General features: G+C 42.0%; 2 protein-coding genes across 4 annotated transcripts in view; both read right to left on the reverse strand.

Annotated features, from left to right (window-relative positions):
* Positions 1-12,225, reverse strand: part of LOC125767197 (uncharacterized) — a 285,303-nt gene that overhangs the window by 81,573 nt on the left and 191,505 nt on the right. The gene's annotated exons all lie outside the window — the stretch shown is intronic.
* On the reverse strand, positions 6,401-7,747 carry LOC125772084 (uncharacterized). The gene is made up of 3 exons (XM_049443442.1): positions 7,277-7,747; positions 6,577-6,786; positions 6,401-6,498 (listed from the first exon to the last, which is right to left on the reverse strand). Exons 1-3 carry the CDS (start codon positions 7,425-7,427, stop codon positions 6,401-6,403), a joined length of 459 nt encoding a protein of 152 aa, XP_049299399.1. The 5' UTR covers positions 7,428-7,747.

Raw genomic sequence — 12,225 nt, forward strand, 5'->3', positions numbered from 1 at the left:
ATGCGGTGGTGCAGCAGGCGGTTGCCCATGCATGCACATTTCGAAAGAAGTGTGTAAGCAAGTGTACACTTTAACGAAAGCGGTAGCAGACCTTAAGAATAGCAGCCATACGAATACGAGCATGCTCCACCAACGCCAAACGTTTGTAGTACCATCTACGGGAAGAGATGAAGAGATTATTCCCCTCATTTCTTCCCTAGAAGCGTTTAACGGGTTGAACGAACAGTTGGCGTCGGTGGAGCACTACTAAAATTGAAGGCACCACAACGAAGCAGCGCATGCATGAGGCACTTTACCTTACATTTAATCGGATATTTTTATCCGAGTGTAGTTGGAGCGGTAGAGGAGGAAAAGTACAATTTAAAAAATATGGCAATGTTCTGCGGCTTTTTAGAGATGTAGGAGAAACGGCAGGGCAACCTGTTCAGAGTTTAGAATTAGAAAATTATTTTAAGACTAAGCTACAAAACGCTAAATGCAGCGCAAACACTACTGGTGTAGTGAAAAGCGTTTGTAGAGGATCGTTTAAGCGTAAGCGCAAGGAGTAGTGTTTTTTTAGATTAGATTAGTTTAGGGTGTTGGGTTGTATATATTAGGTTTTCATGAGTTGTTAGTTTCGTAAGTGTTTAGTTTAGTAAATTTTTTGTTGCATGAGTTGTTAGTTTCGTAAGTGTTTAGTTTAGTCAATTTTTTGTTGCATGAGTTGTTAGTTTCGTAAGTGTTTAGTTTAGTAAATTTTTTGTTGCATGAGTTGTTAGTTTCGTAAGTGTTTAGTTTAGTCAATTTTTTGTTGCATGAGTTGTTAGTTTCGTAAGTGTTTAGTTTAGTCAATTTTTTTTTATTTTTTTTTAAAGATGAATTTTTCAATGAATAAAGCATTTAATGAATTGTAGCTTATAATAAATGGCCTAGCCTGTTAAATTATTAAAAAATGATAATGAAGGCCCACCTCATTCCCACGCCCTATATTGAGATTGTTCGGGATAAATATAGCATAACAATTACGAGTGAGCAATACATGTATTGACTCACATTTACGCGCGCGTGTCTCAATATATGCGTTACCAATATGCAATTTTTTTAAACTAAATATTTACAAACTAATATCATTTACTATTTTCATTTTTTTAATCAAATTTACTAACTTCATTATCTTTTTTTTTGTAATATGATGAAAAATGTTAGTTTAATGTTAGTCTGTTAGTTTATTAGTACCAACCAGCCAACAATTATACCCAAAACCAAAGTACAGCATTTAATCAAACCCTAAACGTAGTGATCTCGAGGATACAGCGGCTCGCTAGTAAAAGGCTTACGGAAACGCGAGCATTGCAAAGCATGGGGGCCCGCATGGCAAACATAAAGCTATGTATCTGCAGTGGTCATTTTCCCTCCCCTTCGCTATATGATACACCTTACCTCCACTGAACTACCCATGTTATAAATATGCTTAACCTAAATGCCCACTGAGAGCTTTACAACGCACAAAGCGGTAAAAACGGTCGTCCTACCATGAATCGGGCAACAAACATCCAGTAGAGTGATGGAAGTACAGCCTATTTTACTGAAAAATAAAAGTATTAGTCGAAAGTTAGATGAAAAATATTAGTTGGAGCTGAAATCTGTGTCAGTTTGAAAAATGTGCAGAAGAGGAAACAAAGCGATAGTATCAGAATCTAAAGGAGGATTGGGAGGTCGTAGGGCAAGAGAGGAAGGAGGTAGATAGTACGATACAAGTTTACAAAATATCATATAATGCGGTACTTCCACCTTCCTGCGCGGAGAAGATTCTTTAATTTTATAAATGTTTAAGTCAGTAGACGACAGTTGGATAGCTGGATCGTCTACTGACAAACTAAACAACTCCGTGCAGTACTCGTACTGGATTCCAGTTATAACGTAAAGTAAAGAATCCAATTTCTTTACTTCCAAAAACTTCACAATGCCATGATCTTTGGTTAAGAACCATTGATCTTTGAAATTCGGCAGCAGGATAAAATCAGCGGCTACGAGTAGACCAGCACCATTTTCCTTCAACTGGGGATAAGTAAGAACAGTACGATTGGCAGCCACTTCAATAGATGCAATTTCTTGCATCCGGGCCGCCACCTGTGCTGCTACTCGTGTGCCCGATTTCACATACCGTTTGATTATCTGAAGATAATTTTCAAACGCATATGTGGAAAAATTATCAAGCGGTCCACAATTTGCAACATCTCCTGCCACGTGTATCAAATTGTGGACATTGCTAGTTAGATAGGCTCGACCGTAATACTTGCGAAACTCCTTCACAAAATGTGTAAGGAGCTTTTCAGCAAGAGGCCATAATCGCTGGTGTGCCGAGGACGAAAAAATCGTCACACCGCAGTAGTAGCACAAGAAGTGATTATATTGCTGATTTGTAAAAAAAATCCCTCCAGACCACAACACTAATATAATGAAGGAAGGACCGGTATTCGGTTGCCTTCCAAAAACGGACATATAGGAAAGACCGTACAGGACGGTTCACTTCCGAAGTAAGCCGAATCTGCACCATAAATTTAGATACAGCTTCCTTCTGTTGGGGTGACCATCTACAAAACTTTTTAAATTTTCGTTTTAAAAACCCTTGGACAAATAATCTGGTACACCCCAAATCAATCAGGTGAACGCGGTCGGCAACAACGAAACCGCGTATCATATCAAAATTGTCCACATCTTCGATTGGTGTCCGCCATTCTTTATGATGATCTTTGTCCACTCGTTGTCTGAAGCCGGCGTCCGTACGCAACTCGGCGTTCACGGAATCAAATATAACTTTGCGTTCCGGTTTGATGTATTCCCCAACAATGGAACACTTTAAACACCCATGCTTTGCATTAAAGTTTGCAGTTGCTAAAAAGGAAATAGGAAAAAAACAACATTAATATACATGTTCGCGATCGATCCCTACGTTGTGAATTTTAGTTTTCTTTCGGAACGGTGAAAAATTAATCTGGAGCGCGGTTTCTCGCTTGACCGTTCGGCGTACGTATTTTATTACAAGTGCTGTGATTTTATAATGGTTCTTGGCCCTAAACGGTCCTTGCACTAACACAACTAAACTATGTGACGGTAACGCTACCCCGGCGAAAATATCAACGCGAAAAATAATGCGTTGACTGTCAAAACAGTGTTGCGCGTGCAAAGCGTAAACATACTCCTCGCCTTGATGTAACATCAACACACAACTAATCCTTGTCCAGCTCTGTCAAAAAACCGCGTGGTAGCGCAAACGAACGAACATATTTAGTGCAAGTTTTACGTGATTCGAAATCGTTATGCGCGATATTTCCCTGACTAGCTAATACTTTAGCATTTCAACTGCGTATTAACAAAGGACATAGTTACGCGATTGAACGCCAATTGTCTGTTATCCGAACACGACAACGCGACTTGGAAGCAACACGAGGTATCAGCCTTCGAAGGATGATCGAGTGCTACCTGGCCTAACAGATTGCGCTTAGCAGCTTCTACCGCAGCTTCCCACAGGCCGCCAATATAGGGAGCTCTCGGTAGAATCGGATGCCACATCGAATCCCTGTTTCGCGCACGATTCTGCCATGGTACTCTATGCAGCTTCACTCGCCAGTCCAGTCCAGTCCAGCTGCAGCTCCTTCCTAGCAACCGCGAATGTTTTTCCATTGTCCGAATGGATGTGCTCGGAAACGGCTCTCCGCGCCGTAAGCCACCGCAGGGTGTTTGCAATCCATCAATTGAAGGATCCACAACCAGATGAAGATGCATCTTCCTGATAACGATGCACACGCATACACCCATGTATGTTTTGAATGATGCTGCTAGCCAATGCGCAGGATTCAGGTATGTGGAAACTGCGTAATCACTTCCGACGCCAGCGAACGTAGGATGAAACTGCGCACATCGAATGTATCTCCGCGTTACGTTTTTCGCCAAAATGCCTCCACGTAACGGTCGAAATTTAAACCTTTTGGTTGACAGCAACAGTCGTCTTTCGCCATGAATCAGCCTCGTATGGTCACCTAACACAATCAACTGTGCTAGTGGATAGCCATTTGGCTGCAAAGCCGGATGATTTAGCTGAACGGCCAACCGCAACAACTTTAGTAGTCCATCAACCATTCTGCTTGCGTTATCGGGAACTGGGGTAAGTCTTCTCAATGACGAACGACTTTTCATCTGCTTTCCTACTTGTAGATCTCGAAACTCTTCAGCAAAGGACTCACGATTGATAAGCAGTGTTAAAGGATCCTCTGCCGCTTCTCGCTCACGAACGCTACGACGTACGTCACCTTCGTTGAAACGCAACCAACCTTCGCTTCGTAAGCGATGCAGATGACGACGCATGGTAAAAAACCGCCTGCAACAACTCGTGACTTTTATCAAGTAAGTAAATGTCAACCATTGCAGGAACACCTCTATGTTTCGTATCAGAATTGACGACACTAATTGCTTTTTCTCTTGCTCTACTTCAGGTCCCGATGAAAGGGATAACTGTATTTCTGACACTAACGTTTTCCACATATTAGGTAGTGGCTTCCTCCAACCTATACCGATGAGCAACTCTGATGTACGGCCTTGTGGAAACCAACTGATGCCAAGTGTCTTCCCGGCTTCTAGCAAAGCGAAGCTCATCTCGGATTCGGCTCCGCGCTGCGTCTCATCAAGCTCTCTTAAATCATTCACACTTTTCGAGATACCTAATCGAATCTCAAAATCACCTTTTTGCAGCAACTCGAACAGCTCAGCTCGTAACAGGGTCGCTTTCTCTCCCGAACGGACTGCCAGATTAGCAACGTTAAGCGACTGAGCGTGCCCAGGAGTGCTTGGCATGAATACTTCTGGACGTTCTAACACCACTGATTTCGATTCCGCTGGCTCCGCAAAGTGATGTAAAAGAATGTGATGCCTCTCACCACAGAGTGTGCACCTGGACAACGTAGCACATTTCTTTGCCAAATGTCCTGTCTGTAAGCAGTTATTGCAAACCTCCTTCGCATTAGCAATCTGAATTCGCTCAGACAGTGGAAGGCGGCAATACTTAAGACAACTGCTCAAGGGATGCTCGTGCTGGCAATATAGACACCATTTTGGACTGCTCGCTATCGATGAGCAGAACGAAAGGTACGGAGATACGTATCGCACAACACTCGGGTGAGTTACTTCTCTTGCAGGCTGGTTACTAAAAGGAACAGATTTTTCATATTTTAGCAAAGGCATTGTTGGCAACCTTACTTCGGAGCAACACGCAACATGGGTCGACGATGCTGCTACATGACGCTTTGGTAGTAGCAAAGCTTGCAAGCTTGCTCTAACGGACATTATGGTGTCCTCCATCGCTGCTCGCAACGTGTCTTCGAAGGCGCGTTCCTGAAGTGTAACTCCATTTTCTATCAGCTGCTGTACAAGGTCGTATTCTTCTGCTAACTCTTCGATTTCAGCAACATGCATCATCACTTTCTCCACGTCCCTTGCCGGAACACTATTGGCGCAAAATCCATGAATGCGTTGAATTCTCTCCTCCAACGCCATCCTTCGGGAACGAAGATCAGCTGTTGCAGCCATGATACTGACGCGCAAGTGTATCGCGATGGCCGATCACAAAACCGATGGTACAAAATTCGCGCGGACGGATTCTAACACAGAAATCGTAACAGCTTTACGACGTGACTCTTCACAACAATCGAAACTCAACAATCAAGTTCAAAACTACGCGACACTGTGTTCAAACACGTTACAATCAAACACAATCACTGGACAGAACGAATTTACACGAATTGTTCAAGTGTCCATCTTCCACGTAAATCGCACAATTTTCAAGACGCAGCAATGGCAAGCTCGAGAAACCAAATTAAGTTCACTCCGAAAGAAAAACAATCCTGGTCACGGCACCAAATGTTCGCGATCGATCCCTACGTTGTGAATTTTAGTTTTCTTTCGGAACGGTGAAAAATTAATCTGGAGCGCGGTTTCTCGCTTGACCGTTCGGCGTACGTATTTTATTACAAGTGCTGTGATTTTATAATGGTTCTTGGCCCTAAACGGTCCTTGCACTAACACAACTAAACTATGTGACGGTAACGCTACCCCGGCGAAAATATCAACGCGAAAAATAATGCGTTGACTGTCAAAACAGTGTTGCGCGTGCAAAGCGTAAACAATACACTTCAAATATGATAAAAATATGTCCTACCTTTAGCAAACGCTCGCGCTGGAGAATCGGCAACAAATATGCTTAAAGCGAAACGCACTAGCTTGTTGCCGAACTGCAAGCCTCTTTGTTGAAGATCATTGATCTCCAACACTAGTGGCCGAAAATATTCTTCCACCAGCTCCGGTTTTTCCAGTCCACTATAGAAACCGACAAGCATAACCGGAGCCTCTCGCAATTCTTCCACCCTTATCAGTATCGGCCACAGTTGCCGTTTTGAACTTCTGAAGAGTGGAAGCCCGTCGATAGACACTTGAATCGTAAAAAGGTCTTCTTCGGGAATGACATTTCTGTAATAAAAAGCAAAGAGGTACCAGTTAGTTGCAACATATGCAAACAAATTGTACAATTTATGCATAAGTACTTACCGAAAATGTTGTTGCAGGACCGTCTCAATCCCTTGATACCAGAATTCCCCAAACCTGCTGTGATATTATCATCACCGTCACGATCGGCATCCAGGTGATCACTATCCATACCCAAACTACCTACAATATCGTCTATGTTAGTACCAAAATCACCTTCCAAAAAATTGTTAGCACTTTCACCATCACCATTGTTAGTATTTACGGGTTCGTCTGAAATTAGAAGAAGAAAGAAATAATTAGATTCATTAAAGTTAAATCATAAACCATAGATTGACAATTTGGTGTTACTTTCATTTATATTCAACGGACATATAGCAACTTACAACCTAAATTTTTGTCAGGTTACATATAATAAACACAACTAAAAAAAAAACACTAAATTCTAACTAACGAAGTACAAATTAAATATTTTTCAATATCACTATCTTATATTTTGTTGTGGTGTCTGGCTTGGCCTGTTCAATTACTAAACAACGATTTAGTCTATTCATATTTTCGTACAAAGAAATGAAAAATGAAAAATATTTTCCGGTATGAAGAAGGGAAAGCATCCCGCACATATTTTTCATTGATCGGAGCCAGCTGAAGAAGAAACGTTACTGAACTTTTCACTCAGTGCAAACCGACCATTTTTTGAACATATTGAAAGCATTTAGCACAACCTAAAACTAAAAATATAGCCATTAATGTAACAACTTACCACTTGACATATTTGGCCAAGGAATTTCTATGGATCCATCTGGTCTGGTCTTAAATGATAGCTGGCTCCACTCAGCGTCGGTTTGCTGCTCCAATTCCTCCAAATTGCGCTTTCGTCGCCGGTAAATATTACTGTCATTGCTCGAAGACATTTTATATAAAACAAAATAAAACAAAAAAATCAAAAATAATGAAACAAATTTTCCAAAATAGCAATTAAACCGCTGTTGCAAAATTCCGTCACAGTCACTGCACAGAACAGAACTTGTTTACTTTTCACTTTCACTTGTTATCGCTAGATATCACTTGACATATGAAAAAGAACATTTCTCCATAATGTGGGTAAAACGGTTTGAAGAAGAAGCAGTGAGCAATATAATCCGTTCGTTTCAAATGCTAACACCCTGAAGAGGGAGCACGAGCATTTTTCAACTGAAGGAGAGACAGAGTCGACATGCTAAAATCGGATGAATTTGAGTAGCTTTGCCCACAGGGTAGTAACTTTTCCGTTTTAGCTTAATGGATAAACGGTCGTTTTAAAATTGGTCAATTCGAAACTTTATTCTGATAACTGACTAATTTGTTTACAGCTTATTTATGAGTTGAATTTTGTCATTCATCATCAAAATCGCGCAATCGCGCACAAAACGACTCCAATAAACAAAAATCATATCGCTCCAGTTTGAAGTTCAAAGTGATTGAATACGCAAAAGCAAATGGAAATCATGCTGAAAAGAAGCATTTTGGACCACTGCGCAACACCAGTATGAAAACACCAGTGGGGACGAAATGGACGATTACTATGAATTGTAATAATAAAATTGTTCCAATTATTAAATAAAAAGAAAATAATCGTTTTTTCCAAAAATCTTGGATAATTTGAGGCGAAACACAACACAACAGGCACCAAACAACAACAACAACACAACATTTCTTCAGAATATTAGCTGCAATAGTCGACACACCATACAATAGTGCCCAACAAGTTTTCACCAGAAGCGCTGCAGACAATGCTCGGTTCCGGGGAAATTTGGCAGCGCTGAGCAACGTCCGTACACACGTGCCCGTGTCAGGATACGACACACAGTCGATGATCACCCGCTCACCAGAACGGACCTCGCGAACGCGATACGCAAAGTGAACGCAAAAGAATATACGTGTGAAATAGTCCAATAAATATTACACCGCAAATAAATTGGCTATATTGGTGACCCCGTGTGAAAAAACAGTTTCAGTGCTCGTGCGTGTGCAAAAACGAAACACTTGCCGTGAAACCGTGTACCGCGCCAAATCGGAAAAACCGTGTCCTGTTCCGTTAAAACGCACTCACAAAAGCAAACGCATACACGTATACGCAAAAAATGAATCCGGAAAGTGAATCAAGTAAAGTAGACGTCACCCAAAGCGCAAAAATGAATCCGGAAAGTAAATCGAAAAACGAAATTGCTACCCCGCAATTACAAGTGCTAAAGATAAACTATCCGGCGTTCGACGGCGATGACGTAGACATGTGGTTTGTTTGCCTCGAGGCAGCGTTCGAAGTTAACGGTATTAAATCGGACAAAACCAAATTCAATGCACGCATCGTTGCACTGAGCACTCGTGCGAAGCATGTATATTCCACCATCTCTCGATGCAGTGAAATGACAACACAGGATCGGTACTCTACACTGAAAACCGACGTAATCGCACATTTCCATCCATCCGAGACCAAAAGGATTTCCACTTTGTTAGCGGGGGTAACGCTCGGTGACCAAAAACCCAGTTCACTATTATCGCAGATGCGACGTACAGGTGGCGCGGGATGCAGTGATAAGATACTGGCCAACATATGGGTGCGAGCACTACCTCCGACAGTCCGTTCCATCCTTGCTGCCATGTCAACGGCCACTCTGGACGAACAAGCCAAGGTTGCTGATAAAATTATGGAAGCTCCAAAAAACGAAATAGACTCTGTACAAGCTACAACATCCACCCATCAACAAACATCACTCGAAGCACAAGTCGCCGCATTGACAAAGAAACTCGACGATCTTCTGCGCGAACAGCATCGGCGGCCATGGAATCGACGCGACAGTCACCCGAGGAGATACAATAGCCATCACCGCAGCCAGTCCAAAGAACGCGGCCCGTTTATTTGTTATCACCAGTGGCACAAATTCAAATTTTCGACTCAACTCTATGGTGAATTGATGTATCAAACGAAGTTTTTTCACCACAGCTGTGACATTACCACGGTGTTATGGTGAGCGTTCATGTCAACAAAGCAAAGCGAAAGTGGAAGTGCTTAGCTGTACAGTTTCATTTAAAAGTGTTGCGGTAAAATGAGGACTACACGATCAACTTCATCTGGCCGCAGGAAGAGCCGTGAACTAGAAGGACAACGAAAGTCCGGTGCGTTTTACTGGCGCACGGTACAGATTCCGAAAGCCTATGAAAAGCACCATGGTGAAAAAGATCAAAAAGGTGAGTCGAAACAGGACTGCTAACCGGCAGCAGTTTCGACTCACCATGTATGGAGTTGTCAAAATTTTCGACCCGCCGAAACTGAGTCGATATATGAGTTGAAAATTTGAATTTGATGCGTTTTGTGCCACTGGTGTTACCATCGGCGCTATGGTAACGCAGCCAAAAAGTGTGAAAACCAACGCAACCCAGAAAAAATGTGCCAATATGCTCCGGTTCCAAAAAAACTAAGTGGTGTGCAGCCCAGCTGCACTAAACTGAAACAAATAGACCGTATACACATTTTGGATCAAGCTACACATCAGAATTTCTTGATCGATACAGGCGCAGACGTTTCCGTTATCCCGCCAACGTTAAAGGAACGTGATAATCCTTCAACGAAACACCTTTTCGCAGCAAACGGGACAAAAATAGATACATTTGGCACAAAACGTCTTACACTTAATATTGGCCTGCGTCGACCATTTGTCTGGATATTCACAATAGCAGATGTAAAATCACCAATCATTGGTGCAGATTTTTTAAGTCATCACGATCTTTTGGTTGATACACGACGAAACAAAATCATCGATAACACCACACGTTTAGAAATTACAAACATCAGCAGTGTTTCCGAACCAGTTATCAAATCGTACGATTCAACATCACGATTTGCCGAAATATTAAGTGAGTACAAAGACATAACCATGCTTAACGTTAATCGGAAACAGACAAAAGCCAAGACCGTTCATCAAATCATCACTACTGGCCAACCTGTTTTCTGTCGTCCACGTCGTTTGCCCATTGATAAACTGGAAGCAGCGAAAGCCGAATTTAGATTCCTAATGGAACAAGGAATTTGTCAGCCATCGAAAAGTTCTTGGGCCAGTCCATTACATCTGGTTAAGAAGACTGATGGTACGTGGCTCCCATGTGGTGACTACAGGAATTTAAACGCAATCACAGTCCCTGACCGGTACCCAATACCACACATTCAGGATTTTTCAAACATCCTGTACAACAAGACAATATTTTCCTGTATCGACTTACAACGCGCTTATCACCAGATTCCTGTTGCAATAGAAGATATTCCAAAAACTGCCATTACTGCTCCATTCGGCCTATTCGAATTCAAATATATGACGTTCGGACTCCGAAATGCAGGTCAAACACTACAACGCCATCTACACGACATATTGGGAGATCTTGACTTTATTTTTCCGTACGTGCATGATCTTTTCATCGCATCCAGCAGCATCGCACAGCACAAAGAGCATCTTCGTCAAGTTTTCCAACGTCTAAGGGAGAATGAGCTGGCCATCAACCCAGGCAAGTGTCAGATTGGTTTACAAGAAGTTACTTTCCTCGGTCACATAATCACAGCAAAAGGAATCAAACCATCCAAGATCAAGGTAGAAGCCATAATAAATTTCCCACAACCAACCACAGCCAAACAATTAAAACGATTTCTGGGAACAATAAACTTTTATCGTCGCTTCATACCCCATGCAGCAAAGAATCAACAAATACTTCATAACATGATGCAGGGAAATATTCGTAATGATAACACAATATTAACATGGGATGAAGATACAACAAAAGCTTTCAACCAATGCAAGCAGGATTTGGCTACGGAAACTTTACTCGCTCACCCATGTGCGTATGCTAAATTGGCGTTGGAAGTAGACGCATCTGGCAACGCAATCGGAGCGGTGTTACATCAAATTCGTAACAACGAACGTCAACCATTGGCGTATTTCTCTCGTAAGCTGAGCGAAAGCAAACAGAAAGCAAGCACCTACGATCGAGAACTTTTGGCGATTTACGAAGCAGTGAAATATTTTAAAGATCATCTCATCGGTCGTGAATTCTGCATATTTACCGATCATAAACCACTGGTAACAGCTTTTCAACAGCGTCCTGAACGTGCAAGCCTCACTCAACAACGCCAGTTGAGTTTTATCAGTGAATACACAACGGATATCAGACACATATCCGGCGCAAAAAACCATATAGCAGACATGTTAAGTCGTTTAGAAGCCATCGATAGTCAGCCAATCGATTTCGAAGGTGTAGCAGTAAAGCAACAAACAGATCCGGAACTACAACACCTCTTGTCTGACCCGAACACATCGCTCTGTTTGAAAACTTTTAAAACACACTTAGCTTCGACGCCAATCTTCTGTGATATATCCACCCAGAAAATCAGACCTTTCATTCCAAAAGAGTTTCGCCAACAAATAATATCGAAATTCCATAGCATATTTCATCCCGGCATTCGATCGACAACCAAACTAGTATCCGACTCATACGTATGGCCAGCAATACGGCGTGATTGCAAACATTTTGTAATGCACTGTATTCCGTGTCAAAAGTCAAAGATAACTCGTCACAACAAATCACCGATCGAACACATAGCTATGCCGGACAACAGATTTTCCCACATCCATATGGATCTTATTGGTCCGTTACCACCATCCGATGGGAATCAGTATTGTCTCACCA

Source organism: Anopheles funestus, chromosome 3RL, assembly GCF_943734845.2.
Source record: "Anopheles funestus chromosome 3RL, idAnoFuneDA-416_04, whole genome shotgun sequence".
Taxonomy (NCBI): domain Eukaryota; kingdom Metazoa; phylum Arthropoda; class Insecta; order Diptera; family Culicidae; genus Anopheles; species Anopheles funestus.

Excerpts from the sequence above, each read along its gene's own strand:
- LOC125772084 (XM_049443442.1), bottom strand. The coding sequence starts at position 7,427 with ATGTCTTCGAGCAATGACAGTAATATTTACCGGCGACGAAAGCGCAAT. Across the intron at positions 6,787-7,276 it reads TTGGCCAAATATGTCAAGTG|ACGAACCCGTAAATACTAAC; the intron begins GTAAGTTGTTAC and ends TTCTAATTTCAG. Across the intron at positions 6,499-6,576 it reads GTCCTGCAACAACATTTTCG|AAATGTCATTCCCGAAGAAG; the intron begins GTAAGTACTTAT and ends TTTTTATTACAG.